This window comes from Erigeron canadensis, chromosome 4 (genome assembly GCF_010389155.1).
Source record: "Erigeron canadensis isolate Cc75 chromosome 4, C_canadensis_v1, whole genome shotgun sequence".
Classification (NCBI taxonomy): domain Eukaryota; kingdom Viridiplantae; phylum Streptophyta; class Magnoliopsida; order Asterales; family Asteraceae; genus Erigeron; species Erigeron canadensis.
The window spans coordinates 20,513,424-20,532,655 of record NC_057764.1 but is presented as its reverse complement, the minus strand read 5'-3'; the positions used below and the strand labels follow the sequence as shown (position 1 = coordinate 20,532,655).

The 19,232-nt window shown below is 32.8% G+C and overlaps 1 protein-coding gene across 1 annotated transcript; it reads right to left on the bottom strand.

Moving 5' to 3' along the window:
• Nucleotides 1–6,459: 6,459 nt before the first annotated feature.
• LOC122598488 lies at nt 6,460–15,225 on the bottom strand. The gene is made up of 8 exons (XM_043771082.1): nt 14,761–15,225; nt 10,359–10,562; nt 9,296–9,787; nt 8,999–9,109; nt 8,167–8,355; nt 7,742–7,966; nt 7,317–7,437; nt 6,460–6,950 (listed from the first exon to the last, which is right to left on the bottom strand). The coding sequence occupies exons 1-8, from the start codon at nt 15,199–15,201 to the stop codon at nt 6,823–6,825; spliced, it is 1,911 nt and encodes a 636-aa protein (XP_043627017.1). The 5' UTR covers nt 15,202–15,225; the 3' UTR covers nt 6,460–6,822.
• Nucleotides 15,226–19,232: the final 4,007 nt, after the last annotated feature.

Sequence of the window (19,232 nt, the reverse complement as noted above, 5' to 3'; positions counted from 1 at the left end):
CAAACCATTTGAGTGTTTCCATAACAAGCCCCATTTTGCTTGTTTCTAGGAACACTCAAATGACACTTAGGAATATTTAAGTTAATGTATCATCTATGTAAACATAGATCCAACATTAACTTAATTATCTTTTATATGTGTTGTTTACATCCATGTTAAGTACATGCAAAACATTAATAATAAACCAACATATAAAACATATATAGATCCCAATACGATCACAACATACATGTAAAGGTAATTTTATTGACAGGCGGTAATTTCCAATATAAATTACAAGACTTGAATACAAAATACATATCACATCTAGAATGCTTTGTCACCGAAAGACGTACACCACCAAAAATGATAAATTTGAGTTAGATGTTACTTACCAACCCCTTCCCAAGATGCCAATTCCGATTTTTGAAGCTAAAGTGAAAGTTCTTGGACTTGTAAATACCTGAACTTTTAATATGTGATGAAGATGATGATGCTAACAATGATTCCTACACAATTCTTACTGGAAAGCACAATTTTGGTGCAAGAATTCTAAAGAGATAATGAGATGTCTTTGTATGCAAGAGCTCTTGCAGTTTAAAGAGAGAAAGGGGGATAAGGAAGTGTAATGAATGGATGGGATGATGGAAGGATAAGGTTGGGTAAGGGGATGGGTCATGGCTGGATCCATATTACGTTTCTAGTTTATTAAAGACCATTTAATGTCGTAAGACTAAAAAAAAATAACCATTTGACTTAAATAAACACATTGCACATAAATGACTTGCCAAAATGACTTCAATTATATTACTAACTAAAATTGTTAGATAAATTGTACATTTAGTCAATGGTCAAAATTACGAATGTTACACGTATCGACAATGGAAAGCAGGCGTGAAACCTGAGACATAATCATTGGTGACTAAGATTAAACAACAATGGAAAATGTACACTCACAGTAGTCAAGCCATAGAGTTCTAACAACACCAACTCTTAAAAGGCCATGCATAAAAATGAATCCACATACATAGAAAGACAGGTTCAATCATAATTCTTAAAAAAAAAAAAAAGATGAAACGTTGGATGAGTGAAACTATGAGTACCTTTTGGAACAGTGTGGGAACCTAACGGCATAGAATGAAAGACAACCTTATTCCAGACACTAATATGGGGGGATGGAATAGAATGTGTTACTCCATTTTCTAGGCAAGTGTTTTAAAAAATACCAACTTATGTTGAGATGAATCGATGCATGCTTGACTCCAAATGCCTCTCCGACTACATTTTCTCAATAAATCGTGACAGAAGCAGAAGTATGTCTGAAACTGGGCAACATAATGGATGATAAGTGCTCCGACAGACTAAAACAGATATACTCCCAATAAATGATCCATGTGCTGGATCAGTTTTACCAAGGGCTTCCCAACATTTTCCTAGGTAATAGAGTAATAGAATAAAATAAACTGAATATATCATTCCTAGAAAGATAGTTTACTAATGCTACAACTTCGTATACATACTACCATACGGTAGAAAGCAAATAACAATACCCAATCTCACAAACAGGCCGTGTTGAGTAGCAACTCAAAACGAGCAAATTTAGTTTGGATCGGTCCAAACACTTGCAAAAGTTTATACTATTTCTAGTTTCTTCTTTTGTTCTTGAACAACAAAGGTACTCTTTGGGAAATTTAGTACTATATGTGTTTTATATGTTTTATAAGTGTAACCATAAAATATGACGCAAATGGTTTTAAAATGTGCTAGGAGCTCCAAGGCGCAAAAGGGTCTCTGCCTCGTGGCATAGTGTGCCTGGTTTGACAAGTAATCAAAAGATGCAACTTCGTATCCATTTCCTAAGTTTTCTTGTACGGATGCAACTTGAATTACATTAGTAAAACATGTAACACAAACTTCACAATTAGATAGTAAAAAGATGTTTATGTTTTTCACAAAGCTAAGTATATGAAATTTTCACCTAAAGAATACTTTCAAGATAACAGTGAAGGACATTCCATGAGGTTATAATGAAGTCCTTGATTAAGTTTTTGATGTCACTTGAACCCTTATCATATGACCAAAGTGTTGTAGCCACTGAAGCATCCATATGAAAACTCTTAACTTTATAGCGCAAAATTTCACTCTTCTTCCCATCATCAACAAAATCAACATTATGTAGCTCAATCGAATAGTTAAAGTTCTCTTGAAGTAGCCTTTTACGCAAATCATAGGCTTTTTTGCGTAAGAAAGAGCCTAAAAAATAACAATAATTCAGCTCTAAAAAGATTATTCACTATAACTAATATATTCATAGATATGAGACTAGAGAAGATAATATGAATTTCTGATTTTCCAATATAATTATTGAGCACCAACCTAAAGAGATAAAGCAACACACTTTCACTATTGAAGATATCATTTATATATATACACGTATATTCTAAACTCATACATGTTTGTTAGAATGAAAATTTTAAAACTTCCTCCAACAATTACTTCCCCAAAATCTAATTCCACAAGAAGAAAAAGAGCATATACATGGGCCACATTAACTTTAGAGATACAACTCTGAAAACTGTAGACAAAAAAGTAAACTAAAAACTACAAAGAAAAATACAATATTCAGCATTAGACTGGAAAATGAGCAGCTATATCTTATTAGCCATATCTTATAACAGTGAGATAATGCAGCAAAGATATCATCCTGGTAAAATAAAAGAGATTTGAGTGGAAATCAAGCCAGACACACAACTCTTTCACGTTGAAATCAATTACACAAATGATCTACTGTGTAAAACTGACAATCCAAATATGATGCATTATGGTCATTCTAAGCAAGTGGAGATGTTGAGGCTACTGGAGGCCAAACCAGTGAAGACAAGGTTTGAAAAGTGTCAGCTTCATGTTCTTCAAGGATTAATCAAGCACAAAGAAAATAAAGATACCAAACTAAATCTTGATCCCAAAGACCATCAAACCCAGGGGCGGAGCCAGGATTTTTGATTGATGGGGTCCAAATAACGTAAGCCATTGTCGAAACTCGTAACATATTAAACAAAGAAAAATATTTCAGACAGTAACTTATTTATACTGAATTTTAACTTATGCTCAATATGGAAAAAAACTTAAAAAATAAAGGGTGGTATTTGAATTTCTAAAAAATTAGGAGGCTCTAAAAGAAAATTGTAAATAAAAGCTATAGGAATTGGACCCACCAGATCCACCATCCAAATACACCTACATTATATTACTATTTTTATGTCTTCTTCTTTAACATTGCTTCTCGACTTCCGACCGACAATGTTTCTGACTTCCACCTTTTTTTAAAGAGCTCTTATTTCAATCATTTTTACTGATTAGAAGGGGCTATATTATATAAATATTAATAAATCAATGGCCGGAATATTAGAAAATCGGTTGTATTTGCGGCTATTGGGGGAGGTTAGGCACCCCCTAGCCCCCCCTTGTCTCCGCCACGGATCAAACCATTGCTCCACTAGTGAAGATAAGATGAAGCGGTGCTAGACCTTCTACCTAGTTAAACATCTTTGTGTTATCCTTCATGTATATTTCAATACAATCTTGTAAATTTACATTACCAGTATATATAAAGTTCCTAGATTGTAACCAACAAGATAGATACCAGTAAATCTTACAAACTTACCAGATGATCTAGAACTCTTGATGAGCTATATAAGTGCTCTAGAAATGTAGTTAGATTTAGTCAAAACAAATCTTTCAAGTGTAAATATTGTATGGATAGAAAACATGAAAAAACTTGTAATTATTTCAGGACAAATAGGGGGAATTTGTTAGTCTAATGGAATTGGACAGGCTCTGGTGCAAACTGGAGCCTAGAAGATTTGTTCAGAAATAATCAAAGTTCAATGTCCAGTATACAAACTTTTTTAAATTATATGTATTTCAATTATAAATTGAATGTTGAGCATAAAAAAAGATATTTTAAAGTTTATCACATTAAATGAATACAAATGTCAAACTACTCTCTTATAATAAGGTTGCTCCCAACAAGCTCGCCTCCTACCCGTCAAAGAACTCGTCAAAAACGTTAATGGAATGACCCTTTGAGATGTTGTCGTCGAATTCCGTTGAAATAATAAAGAGAAAATACTAGGGGGCTGCCGGCAACATTTAAAAAAAAGAACTTTTTGATAATTAATTTAGATTAGGGATAACTATACTGTTAGAAAACTATTTACATCATATAAAAAGTCTTTTCATTCTCATTCGTCATTTAAAATTTAAAAATGTCGAGTTTTGGACGAGGATCTAGGTTTTTAAAAATATTATGGCGGCCTATAGGAATGTTTTCAATCCGCAAATCTTGTAAACCTTTGTTGATTATATAGATAAAGAAAACGAAGCTGGAAGTTCAATGGTACTAAGAGCACCAAGAAAGAACATAATTAGAGAGTATGTCGAAAACATAACTAGTTTGTTGAATCGTTACTTTCTCTAACACCAACGTTCCCGACCAATTATTTCTGAAGACGTTAACGAATGTCCAATGAAACATTTATTCGTAAATTATGTTAACGACACACAACCACAATTAGACGATTTTCAATATTTTCAACTAGGTCCAACTTTTAGTATTTTTCAAAACATGTACTTTCGTCATATGCTAATTGGTGTACGGTTGCAATACCTATAAATACTTAGAAATGGGTCAACAAACGACATATGATTGTTAAGACAATTTTTGTAAGTGTGTTTATCAGCTATACTACAAAGAGTACTTGAGAATGATGACACAGCAGGGTGTCGAACATTTACATGCTAAACATTTGGTGGTATATGGTTTTCCTATTATGTTTGGAAGCATTGATTGTGTGCATTGGGTTGAAGAAAGTGTCTAATAACATGATTCTTACACAGTATTTGTTTTGTTTATTTGTAATTAGATTAAGGTATATTTTTAAGACGTGTAATAACACATCAATGAAAACACCTCAAGACTATCATTGAATAATAGATAAATTGGTAATTTACCAACTTTGAGAAAAATACAAGTATTTGTTTGGAAAAGATGTAGAATCGTTACAAATACCAAATTAGTGGTGATGGCCATACGAATAAAGTGTGGGAGCATCAAGAATATTTAAAAGAATGACTAATCATACAAATGAGAAAAGAACATAGAAGGAATAAAATTTGATTGATATTCATTTTTGGTAATATGAAATTTCACTTTGTCGTGAAAATGACATTTATTAAGGACCACTCTCATTCAATTTCGAGGTGTTTTTGTGATACCAAATGGTATAGGAGAATCGAACTTATGGTCCTTTTTCAATAAAACTTTCTACATTTATCATATGAAACATTTACACATGTATAATTAAACTAGAACGGTACTTGCGCGATGCGATGGTGACGTATGGCGGTGGTGGAGGCGATGGTAGCAATATAATGGCGGCGGCGGTGACGGGTAGTGATGGCGTGCGGCGGGGATTGGTTGTGGTGGCGGTGGTGGCGGCGGTAGCGGCGAGTAGTGGTTGTGTGTTTATTTTGTCTGATGTTTTGTATCGTGATGTTTGAAAATTTTAGGGGTATAATAGGTAAATTGGGTGTTTAAGTGGAGGAAGTTCAAAATGTAAAAAGGTATATCCGGCATTTTAAAGGTAGAAGTTAAATTGGGGGAGAGGCAATTTATTTATATAAAAAGTATAGATGAGTAAATAAAAATCATAGTTTTATTTTGAGCAGAGAAAAGTAATTTAACAAAAAAACCCTTATTGCCATTTGATCATGATTAATAATAGAAAACTTGTGTAACAAACACTTTATGACACATTTTAAAGGCATGTTTGAGAGGAGGAATTAAGGTTGAGAAATGGAAATTATTTCATTTCATCCCTTTGATGGACCAAGAAAAAAAAAACACGGAGATGTTCAGATATTAATTCCGGGGAAATCAAATTGTAAATGACCTCATTTCTCCATTTTTAAAATGAAATTTTTTCATTTATAGTTTTGTCTTTTGAAAAAGGGAAATGATCCGTACTACCTCCAATGTTAAAAAAAAGTTACAAATTAAACGTTTGAATTTAATAAACATATATAGCCTCCTAAAATAATATGTTTTATCTAAAATCCTGCGTATTTTACTTAAGCTTTCTCTTTTGAAAAAAAAAACCACAAAGAAAACACATCTCCACTAAAAACATTTTTATTGAATTTCTCACTTAATTTCATTTCTTTTTATTTCATTTATCTCTTTCAATTCTCTAGTTTTTTCTTTATCAAACATGCACAGGATATTTGAGATTACGTTTGTAACATGAATTATACATTTTAAAAAAACATGTTTCGACATGCTTTTACAAAACTACGTTTTATCTTTATAAAATGCAGATAATCAATTATTTTGCCAAACATTTTTTTATTTTTCAATTTGTCCTAGAGTCTCGAAAGACGTCTATCTGTAAAATTTATATCAATCAGTGCTTGTAAACATATAAAAATCGACCTTTGATAAAGTATTTATTTGTAATACAATTGTGTCGAAAGTATATATAATATCTTAAGTTATGACTACACATGAAAATCTTAGGTCAAACCAAACGCCACCAAAAATTTGACCTTCACAAGACTATAGCCTCCTAGTTGATGGGTCACTCCAAGTATCAATAGGCTAAATACGAATACTGAACTAATCAAAACTGGAAGCTAAACCATAGCCACAGAATGGTTTTCACTGAGCTACGCATCTACTTTAAAAGTTAACTCGAACAATACAATCATGATGTTTATGAGCCAATTAGCTCGAAAGGTATACTACGTTAACTTCTAGTCAAAATTATGAATCTTGTAACACAATTAACAGTCCTCGGGCACATTTATAGGTCTGACCAACACGAAATGTGAGCCACTGATTTCTGACATTACCAACTCTAACAAGACCACTTCCGTAGGTGGTTTGATTTTCGGTGAGGGTTCAAAGAATCCTGCTCATGACAGTTGAAATTGTTTACGAAGATTTCATGTATAAACAAAATAAGATTTCTTAAATAACAGTAAGAGAGGCTGCAATTCGACTCATACTTAGGTAAACATGTCTGGTTGGGTTGTAATTTATCAAACATGTCAGATGGGTAGAATGGGTCAAAAGTTGCCTAACGTGTATGAAACCTCTTAAGTTGACTAGGCGATTATTGTAATGATATTGTATAGTAATATTTAGCATATTAATAATTAATATTGTTTTGACCCACATATAAATTTCCTCATTTTTACCTGAACCCTTTCAACTCGCCACACAACCCTCCATCCCATTCCTTTCTTTGTGCCACCTCTAACTATAAATAACTTACCAGGCGAGAGTTTTTTCCGGCCATACAGCTCTTCAGTCAAGGGGTTTGATGCCCAATTATTTACAGCAAGAAGGCTCGTGGGTTGGAATCCAACTATTTTCCCTTCAGATGATAACACAATCTGAAATTGAGACCAAATGAATATAAGAATGCAAAAGAACACATTTGAAATCACGCCAATGGGATGGAATTCAACTGTTTACACCTAAATACAGTTTATTCAGTTACATTTCTAGGCTACCCTAGAATTTGGGTTAAAAGCCTTGGGACCTATTTTATAAAGCAATATGATTTAGAATTAAAATAAATGAAACTACCATTTTAACCTTTCAACTTTCTGTATAACTTTGTGATGATTAAAATAACAACCATTGACTGAATATAAAGATTATATTAAAGCATAGCAATGACAGAAGAAACAAAACCTGATAACTTGCAATTTTATGTCCGGATGCTAACAACTCTTCCTCACTCTTATCAGTTGAAGTGAGTGTAGTGTCATTGTAGCTAGAATCAACTTGAACCAATCTTCTAAGGTAGTCAGGGAGTTCACCTGTCGATACACCACCACCACTTTCTTTTCTTATTTCTCCGCTCCATCCATAAACTGACTGAACTTTTTTCACAATTGAAATGCAAATGTCTTCCAACTATCAACACAAAACACATCATTAGATAATGTATGTGTGCATTTCCATAGCTTATTAGACAGCAATGCTTGTCTATATATACAGATAATAATCTTTATCGAGTGATTGAAGTTGAAAAGAAAAGCAATCGATGATATGTAATGATGATAATAATAACAAAATATATAACTACGGGCGAAAAGAGTAGCATATGCATATACCGTAGATGAATCCAGGGACCAAAAACGAATTGATCCAGTATGTGATGATTGGGGTTGTTGATTTCCTCCGATTTTCTTTTGCCCATTTTGGAAACGGGGAAAATAAAGTCGGCCCAATACACTTACAGTAACAATGAAGCATCCGCTTATGATGACAGTAGATAGCATTTTCAATAAAGGATTACTTTTCTGCAACAAAGACATGACCATGTATATCAAACATCATCGATATCACATGTAACTTAAATGAGAAAAATAAAACATGTATCAACAATGAAGTAGAATAAAGATCTTGTGAGGAAAGTTAGAAATAATAGAAAAAGTAATAAAGTCCATTTTGAAATTTCGAATGACCTCAAAAGTCAAGGTGCTATTTCAATTTTCAACAATCTAATAGCTAATTCAACACACTCACAAATGGGTTGATAAAAGTTAGGTTTATCCCAAACTAATCAAAAGGGTTAAAATACAACATTCAAAAGAGTCAAATGATTTTAAAGCACGCAGAGTGTACTTTTTGTACTTACAGAGTTACAGCTTCCAAAGTCAAACTTTTCTAAAATATCAGATTTGTAAAATGATAGACACACTACTTATTTATAAAAGGATCAATAAGAAAGGGTTTGCAAACCAAACCCATTTCAAAACCAGTCAATTGCCCATTTCTCCACCTCTGAAGAACATGATCTCTAACTTTCCATATAAATGACTTCAGGTGTCAAGCTTCACTCGTTAAACAATGTTTTTGACAATCAAATCCAATGATAATATAAAGAGAGTACTCATCAGATACACATCAAAAAACAAGAAAACTTAACTTCAATTCTCGTACCTTCTTGATGTGCATGTTAGTAGTCTTGGCAGCTGCATTATATGGCAATTTCTTATCTGGTAGTGTGAATAAATCCTCATAATACATATCTAATATGTTAGCCAGGCATACCTATAAATATAATTAATGCAAGAATCATCATGGAATATGTCAACAGGGTATACTGATGAAATTTTGCAAGAAATAGTTATACCGTATAAAAAAAGTGTGATTTCCTTATCCAATGTACATGACTTTTTTTAACAAAACCGTTTCATGAAAGATTTGAATGATAAATAGAAGGAAGAATTGGAATACCATTTGGGAGTGGGTAAGAAGAACTTCCAACTTATTTTTAGCATATTCTTTCCATCCTTCAAACTTCAAATCCCTTAACTTGTCACTATCAACTTGTAGTCTATATGCAGGAACATACTCGGTCACCCATGCACTAAATTCAGGACCACCCATTTTTTCCAGTTTAGAAAAGACGGACCATGGCCACCAACTAAACTTTAATGAGGTTTCTTTAGGCTTATAGCTTGCCTTCATAGAATTAAACTTCTCAAGCAAACTTTTGGCATTTTCAACCAATTCATCTTCAAATACTTTGTATAAGATAACAGAAGAGTCTTTTGATGAGATTTTTTCAGGTTTTTGAAATAGACGGAACATATTATAGGATGACTTGCCTAATGAGTTATCAATATAATCTTTTTTAGTGCTTTGGAGCGAAGAAACGGAAATCACTTCTGCAAGCATGGATATAGCTTGTTCATCCGAGGAACTGAAGGTAAAAGAAGCTGGGACCTGCACAATAATTTGAACAATCTACATATTATGATATAAAGTTGAATGATATGGGTTCATTACACTGGCAATGTTATGATTGTTTACCAAGAACTTGTATAATCCATATATCAAGCTTGAAAGTAAGATTAAGGGGGTGCTGGATGTGTGTTCTGGAAGTGATTAAGAGATATTGGAAATTTAGAACTAGACAACCAGCTGTGATAAAGCAGGCTGCAGAAGATAGCATTTAGATGTGCTTCTGCTGCTTGAAGTCGTAAAAACAAGATAATTATACATCCACCAAATTTCATTAGTTAAAGAGTTAACAGACAGACCAAAAGCATTTTGCTAAGAGAAGATAGACTTCTGTGAAATGTGTGGCAAAATTTCTTACGTTGACAACTTCAGTTCTACATGGAAGAGATTATACGAAGCTGTTTACTTGACAACAAACAAACCCGATAAAGCATAATCTACTTATCTAAACATTCAAACTGATTATGGTGACTTGCTTCTAAGTCAAAATAATCTAATACTCAAGTTCAAAAATGCAAATTGAAACAATCTCTAAGAGAAGAGTGTGCCTAACCTCTCTTATGTTAGCAAGATCTTTCATATTTCTTGTTGTTCCTGGTCTGAACAAAAGAAGTTCAAAACTCCAAAGTTGTCTTAAAGTCACTTGTCGAAACGTCATGGCAAGTATATTTGTAGACGCAGTGCTCGATAAAATGTCCTTATTCATATAGTTTTGGAGACTTTTAGCTCTCTCTTTGACTTTTCTCGATGGCAAAAACTGTCAAAAAATGCCACGGTAAAAATAAATAGGGATAAGTATCTTAGAATGTAACAAACTTTGAACGAATGTCTATAGTAGGAAATAACTAAAGTTGTGTGTATTGTATGTAAACAACTCGAAAATAATGTTTATTGTATGTAAGAAAATGTATTCAACCAATTATAATCAGACAAGTGGCACCTCTATATGGTTGCCACGTATATTTTCTTACATACAATAAACATTTTTTAAAGTTGTTTACATACAATACACACAACTTTAGTTATTTCCTACTATAGACATTCGTCCAAAGTTTGTTACATTCCATGATACTTATCCCAAATAAATAAATTAGATGCTTCTTTGAGAAAAATACTGTATACATCATATATATTCACTAACAAAAATATGAAACTGATGAAAAAATTATATAACTCTATATATGCACATATGTCTAAGCAAATTCCCTATTTAGTTCCTCTTGGCTAAATTGCACTTCGTATCTTCCCAGAGGTCAAGCATTTTTCAAATCATTAATAATGTCATATACTCATATTTTATAACTTCCATGGGACAAAGGCACGAACATTATGTTAGGAACAACCCTTAGCCTTAGCACTTAAGCACAGTGGAAGCAATTAAACAAGAAGATAAAACAAGAAAATAATAAAACGACACACGAGATTTAACGTGGTTCGGCCCCAGTCGGTGGCCTAATCCACCGGTGCAACTAGGTTATTTTATTATGCTCTTGAACCATAAGATTACAATTACAATGAGGAATATATATAGGAGGACAACTAGGGTTTCTTGCTTGGTGAACAAGGAAACCTAATGGGCTTCCTAAACAGCCAACTAAAATAGCCCTAAGGCCAAACACAGTCCCATAAGGCCTTCACACCCAACAATCTCCCACTTAAAGGCCTTCCGTAAAACTTTAACCCGCCATTCAAGCAAACAATATCTCGATCAAACTGTAACTCCAGAAATCTTTAGATAACAGAAATCCTTCAAGCCTTCAGTTCCAAGAACAAACTAAAACTTCAAAACAGAAGTTTTCCAAGTCTTTAATTCTCCATGAACAAGCTAAGATTTCAATAAAAACGGATAGGAACAGAAGTCTTCACAGGTCCAACTCCTAAGAACAAACCAAACTTCAATCCATGCATCCAATGTATACCTAGTTGCAGCGGCCCTTTTCATCAGTCACCTGAAAGGCCCATTGAATCTGTAAACCGCTTCAATACAGTCAGACACAACTCACTCAGTCATGGCAAAGTCCGCCAATGACTCATCCTCAATCTCAACCGGCTCCTACTGATTTGAAATACCGGATCCAGAGACTCCAGAGGAACAACACCACTCTCCATTAGCGGTAGCATCGAGATTTCATTCGGAATCCTGGTCTTCAGAACTCAACGTCGATTTCAACATATGTCAACACACTCCTCGTGCTCCCACTGTTACAAAATCCGTCCAAGTTCAAACCTCCGAATACGCTCGAACAGATTACCTAAAAGTCCCAGAGTCCTCTACCACGAACTAGACTCGTATAACTCTCGAATCTGTGAGCCAAGACTTTTCTCCGAAAGTTCGTTCAGTTCTTTCGGTAGTGCAGTAATCTGCACACTCTAAAAGTCTAATCAACAAATTTACGAGTGCTTCACTATAGTAGGTATAATATAAAATGAAGCAAACCAGATCTGTAACAAAAGTCTTCACTGCCTTCAATGAGTCCCAATGCATCAACCCAGACACATTCCCATAAGCAGAATTTTTATCAACTTCGAAAGACTCTAAAATCCCGAGCACCTCATGCAACCCCACACGTCAACTACTCACCGCTCCCACTGTCCCTGTTATTTCAACCTATGTTAAACCAGACTTCATGAAAAGAACCTCCACTCGTATTCAACCAGCGAAAACCTTCACCCAATACCAGTACAAAGATCCACTCAAAAGTCAAACTACTACTGATCAAAACTGAATAAGGAATAACATCTACAGTTCCAGACCAGTTAATAGCAAATGATCAATAACAGTTGTAGAAAAAAGAAACGTTAGTTCCATGACTTGACTAACCTTTTTCACTCGTGTCAACACTAGCAACGGAACTGAATGCTCAAAACCAAAGCACTCCAAACCTACTAGTTCTATTTTCTTCAATACCAGCACCACATCCAGCATAAATCCAATCCATTCCAAAACACCCGTATATACCCGGTCAAACAAAGGCTTAACCCTAATCAACCTAATACCTTGTTACAATGGACTGACTTCAAACAAAGGTACTTATCTTCTTTTCTTTTCTAATCGATCAAGGTAATATCACAGCAACAAACTTAGCAAAAAACCCCAAACGCGATGGCTGGTGGTGGTCTTGAACAGCTGTGATAAACCAGCGAACAAGGGAGGGCAGAACCAAACCCTAATCGACAAAAAACACAGCCACACAAGAGTTGAGCTAGATCAGACCTGGAACAGCAGCAACAGATGCAAATCAGTAGCAAGCAGCTGCAAAAAACAGCAGCACAGCAGCAGCAGCAAACCGGATCCGATCAACCAATTCAAACAGCAGCAGAATTGAATCAATTCGAGCAGCAGCAATCGAATTATACCAAATCCTAGCTCTACCAAACCCTAGCTCTGATACCACTTGTTAGGAACAACCCTTAGCCTTAGCACTTAAGAACAACAGAAGCAATTAAACAAAGAAGATAAAACAAGAAAATAGTAAAACGACACACGAGATTTAACGTGGTTTGGCCCCAGTGGAGAGCCTAATCCACCGGCTCCAACTAGGTTATTTTATATGCTCTTGAACCAGAAGATTACAATTACAATGAGGAGGAATATATATAGGGGACAACTAGGGTTTCTTACTCGGTGAACAAGGAAACCTAATGGGCTTCCTAAACAGCCAACTAAAATAGCCCTAAGGCCAAACACAGGCCCGTAAGGCCTTCACATCCAACACATTAATATCGGGAGTACCATCTACTCCTACATTATTAGATCGGTATGTATAATATACCCGTTCAACATTAAGAGCCCCAACGAAAGACAAAGATCAATAGGTATAGTTGCTCAATTCAGCATAAACAATCTCTACACTGGAACATCATACAAATTTCAACACATGATCCCAATACTACTCTTGTTCGAAGGCACATTTTGCATTTAGACTTGAGTGTCTGAAGTCCAAAAGACAAAAAAAATGCAATATAAGATATGTAGTTAATTAATGGGATAAGTATCCTGGAATGTAACAAACTTTGAACGAATGTCTATAGTAGGAAATAACTAAAGTTTTGTGTATTGTATGTAAACAACTTTAAAAAATGTTTATTGTATGTAAGAAAACATACATGGCAACCATATAAAGATCCCACTTATCTGATTTTAATTGGTTGAATACATTTTCTTACATACAATAAACATTATTTTCGAGTTGTTTACATACAATACACACAACTTTAGTTATTTCCTACTATAGACATTCGTTCAAAGTTTGTTACATTACAAGATACTTATCCCTTAATTAATTCATAATCAAGCATCATATGGCTCATACGGGGTGGGTCGATGGGTATCCAATTGTGGTACCGGGGCTAGGGTGCCCCCCATTACCCTTTTTAGCTACAGACTACTCCAAGAAACAATAATAATAGAGTTACGTGAATGCCTTATTCAACTATATGAACTGCCATTCCCCCATGTATAGATAATAATTCCGTAACTCTTCCTACAATTCGGGTATTGACTCAATTTAAAAGATACACGAGAATGTGCTTGGCAGATATATACTAGTTTCATAATTAGGTATTCTCACATCATTATCACAACTACGTTAACTTCAGAAAACGCTTAGGGAAAGAAAATGTATTAGAAAAGGAGAAGGACGCCTCCACACTACACTATTGTAATAGTGAAATCAGTTCATCAACTTGGAGTAGCCCAAAAACAGCATATGATCATACTATATGCATAAACTAAACTATTTCACCCTCGTTAATTGTTGCTAGCATAACTTACATAGTTACATAGTTCAATTTTCAAGATACAAGAAACAACCGTTTCGACAAATTTCATTCTAGCTTCTAAATTTCGTTTCTTTTCGCATAATACAAACAGAAATGAACGATATCAATATATATCATACACAAATTATATATATAAGATACAAAATTCAACATGAAAAAACTAATTGACTAACCAATCTAGTAGAAATAGTACTATGTTCATCAGAATGACCTGGGAAAACAGTCTCAGCCACCATAACATCCAACCCATTAACAATATGCTCCTCCGCCGCCTCACCGCCATCCGCGGCTGCCGCAGTCAAAGCCTGCTCCAAATCAACACCTCCAACAACACTCAACCGGCCCAAATCATTCTCATAAGTTCTAACACAAGGTAAAGACTTTACATCATCATTTTCCAAGATTTCAAGAATGTATTTCTGGGTATCCGGCAACGGAGGCCGTGGTTGTGGGCCGGAGGTAGCTTGGACTTTGAGGGTTTTAAGAGGGTGTTTGGTTGGTGGTTTTTTGGGAAGGAAAAAGAAGGGTTGTTTGGATGAAAGAATAATGGTGGGTTTTGATTCCCGAAGAGAGATGTAAAGGTGGGTTTGGAGAAGATGAATTGAAGAAGCCATTGATGGGAATGGAATTATCAAAGTTTTGTTTTGGGTTTTAGTAGATGGTGAAAATGGCGCATGTTAGCAAGGGTTTTGGAAATTGTTGTTTTACAAACTCAAATTTTGGTAATTCATGTAATTCTGAAGTAGCTAATAAACCCGAGTTTAACTCGGGCATATTAAGTAAAATTTTAAAATAAAAAATATATTTAAAAAATATATGTAATGTTTGTTATTAATACATTATAACTTAATATGAAGATAGTGAATACACTAACACAATAAACTTATAAATTAAAAATAACTATTGGTAATTCATGGTTCGAGTCTCACTTTATATATTTATATTGATGGATTATTGAGAGGGTGAGAAGTGTTTCATCATAAGCATTCGTGTAATTTAGGCGTAAAATCATTTGCTGTTCTAAAAAGAAAGTAAGTATTTCATTTATTAAAAAAATTAAAAAATACTCATTTTAAAACATAACATTATAAAGAATTTTCTCTATTTCTAATAAGCATATAAGATTTTAATTAAACATTTAAAAGGCTATCTTTTGTTAAAAGAATATTATAAAGCTCATAACATCATAATTAAAAAAATTTTGATTTTATGCGTAGGTCATAATATTTTTTTTTTATTTCCAATAAGTAATTAAGATTTTAATTTAATAGGATATATTTCTTTAAAGAATATTAGAAAACTCATGACATCATAATCAAAAGAAAAATTTTTTAGAGAAAATATGGGCTTGCCAAATCATATTCTTTCTAAAAATATATGTAAAAGACAATTCTCTTTTATTTATTATAAAAATTCTTTTAATTTTTTACATTTTTAAAATAAATGACTTAACTTATTGCTGTGTAAAATGTATTTCAATTTTTATAAGATAACTAAAATAAAAGCCAAGATTATTTTGAGTGGGTTGTTAATGGAATTATAAAAATTGGTATTAGAGGGGACAATTATTTTTTATGAATAGTGTTGATAGATTTGGTTGTGAATGTCACAAAAATCATAATCCTTAACATATTGAGTATAGGTTATTTGAATATAAACAATTATGAACAAATTAATTATATTATATATATACCAAAAAGAAATGGATATAGGACAAGTTATTTATGCACAACAATTACAAGTAAACTATGGATAAAAAGGTACAAGTTAGTTATGCATAAAAACAATATAAAGTGTACAAGTTACTCATGCATAAAATACAGCAAAATTTTTTGTTAGTTTTTTTTTTACCTCTTAAAATTTTTATTTTTATAACTTTTACTCTCATCATAGTATAATTGTATGTGCATGAAGTACAACACCTTTTGACTTTTGTCTTTATTCATTTTTACCTTTGATTTTATATCTTTTAACTATTGCCCTTTATCAAAGTTTTCGTTTTTAGTTTTTTGACACTAAATTTTTGGGTTTTAATGTTTCTATTAAACAAATTTCATACATTTACAGGTTTACCTTTAAACATTTGTTTTTCATTATTTTTATCCAGTTCGCTATATAAAATGTTTTATAATATATAATAATTTCATCATCGTTACATTTTACATTCATATAATATTTAAAGCATAATATATAACATCACCGTCATCAAATTATCATTATTGCATTAATATCGTTATTGGTTTTGTTCAATGCATTTATACATCATATACAACGTATTGTTTTTATACGTTATTTTGAGTTCTATTACTGTTTTGTTGCGTTTTCTTTCTTTAGTTCTATTACTGTTTTGTTGCGTTTTCTTAAAATTTGGGTGCGAAAATTTTAAATAAATGTATTTGTATTACACTAATATTGTTATATATTTTTTGTATTGAAAAATTTGTTATATAAAAAACGTGTTCCATAAAGCGGATATAACGACTAAATATCTAAGTGATACATTGGCTAGAAAAACAAAAACGTATAATTTTGCATAGGTTAAAATTTATAGTATAGTTAGAATAGTCAATATCATTAACTCATTAGTAAGGTTTTTGACCTTATTTTACCCATTTGGGTTTAAATTTCACTTTACAAATTTGTGGATATGAGTTATTGAGGGATTTTCGGAAGGCTTGGGTCCCATCTAGCATTCATGTAACATATGAGCAATTTTAAGTTAAAATAGTAATATACCAAGTCTACTACACCAAATTTAAAAAAGTGTAAGATAAAAAATTGGTCGAAAGAGAAATTAACATATCTATCTATATCAATTGGTATTCGTTTATCTATATACAATTTGACACTTTATCTTTTTACGACTTTTACATCTTCCTGGCCGGAGGTCTTTATGGAAGCAATCTCTCTATCTTTGGGTAGAAGTAAGACTATCTACAGCTCACTTCCCTCAGACCTCACTCAAGGATTGGGTACAGTTGTTGTTGTTGTAATTTGTTGGTATATTTAATTATTGTTGACATTGCTTTTGAGTCTAAATTTGTCTTTAAGAAAAAAAATTTATAATTAAGTAATTATAAAATTTAAATTTTAAGGAAAATATAAATGTTAATTTGAAAGTTTTTAAATTATTGAAGACTTACTTATGAAGAACCTAAAATGGATTTTACAAAATTCAGAAAAGGATGACGACAAACTTTATAAAGATATTTAATAAGGTATATAAGTTTTATAATGAATGTGTGACAACTATCATTTGAGCGTTTTCCTGAATTACTTTTCCGGTCATTTTTAGTTGCTTCGTTCATGTTCGTCGTTAGACTTTAAGACTTTATCATGGAATAAATGGGTTTTTGTTTTATTTGAGCTTTACGAGCCTTTAGACTTTAGAAAAATTGTACGTGGACTCGAGAATAGGAAGAATACTAGTTGTCATGTGGAAATGCCAAATTAAGTAAAATACTTAAAAATTAAATCAATAAAAGATTTAATAAATAAATATAGACATATTTATAGTCGTTGGAAAACTATTGAAAAATTACATTCAAATATATCGACAAAATAAATTAACGAGTCTCGGGTTTTCTTGAATTGTCGGGTCAAACGAAGTATTGTAGGGGTCAAGTGATGGTCAAACTCGGTCAAAGGGAATGGGAGCATCAAAACCCTAGCCTACACATCCTATCTTCTCTCATTTCTCCCAAACACTCTCCCTTTCTTCTCTCTCTCTTTGGCAGCCATTCCCCCCCCCCCTTCTCCCTCTCTATTTTGCAGCCACGAACCACCACCGATTTCTTGAATCTTCATATATTGCTAAGATATGGCTAGATCTAACGTTTAAAGGCTTGTTATTCATCCAAAAAAAAAAATTAATTAAGAATCTCATTCATATATACTTATATATCTCGGCTATATATATATATGTATGTATAAATCTGATTTTGTCTTTGTACATGTATATTTTCGTTTAAATCCGAAAAGTTTTATAAAAATATGTATAAATCGGGTTTTCTTTTTCTTCCATCTATTAAGTCCAACATTTTGTATATTATATATTTATATATATATAGATATATATATATATATATTTTCGGCTAAATATGTATATATATGTATAGATCCGAAATATTTAAGTATGTATATATATATTTTCCGAATTGTTTAGTGATTTTTGGTCTTAGAATCGTGATCTTAATCTTTATTCTAACCGGATCTAATTTTGTTCTTCATTTTTGACTCGGTCAACGCCGGTCGAATCGGCCGAATTGTATATTTTGGCTTCAAAAATCGATTTGTCATGGGTTAGGTGTTTAGATCTCGTGTTGGTGAGTTTGTTTCCCGTCGGTCAAAGTTGGTCAACGGCGGTCAACGGCGGTCAAAGGGACAGATTCATAATTTGGTATTTTTGATAAATTAGGGTTTGGTTTATTGTGGTTTTGGTTAAAGTCAAATTGATTTCACATTTGATAAAGTCAAAATTAATGTTTCTAGTCAAAAGTGAAAATTGAGGTTCCTAGGTCAAAATCAGATTTGAGTTTTGTCAATAAAAGTGATGTTTATAATCCAATTTAAATTGCATGGACATATGTATATATATATATGTAACGATTAATCTAATATGGACATATGACTAAATATAAGACTT

Excerpts from the sequence above, each read along its gene's own strand:
- LOC122598488 (XM_043771082.1), bottom strand. The coding sequence starts at position 15,201 with ATGGCTTCTTCAATTCATCTTCTCCAAACCCACCTTTACATCTCTCTT. Across the intron at positions 9,788-10,358 it reads ATCTTGCTAACATAAGAGAG|GTCCCAGCTTCTTTTACCTT; the intron begins GTTAGGCACACT and ends ATTATTGTGCAG. Across the intron at positions 9,110-9,295 it reads TTCTTACCCACTCCCAAATG|GTATGCCTGGCTAACATATT; the intron begins GTATTCCAATTC and ends TTATATTTATAG.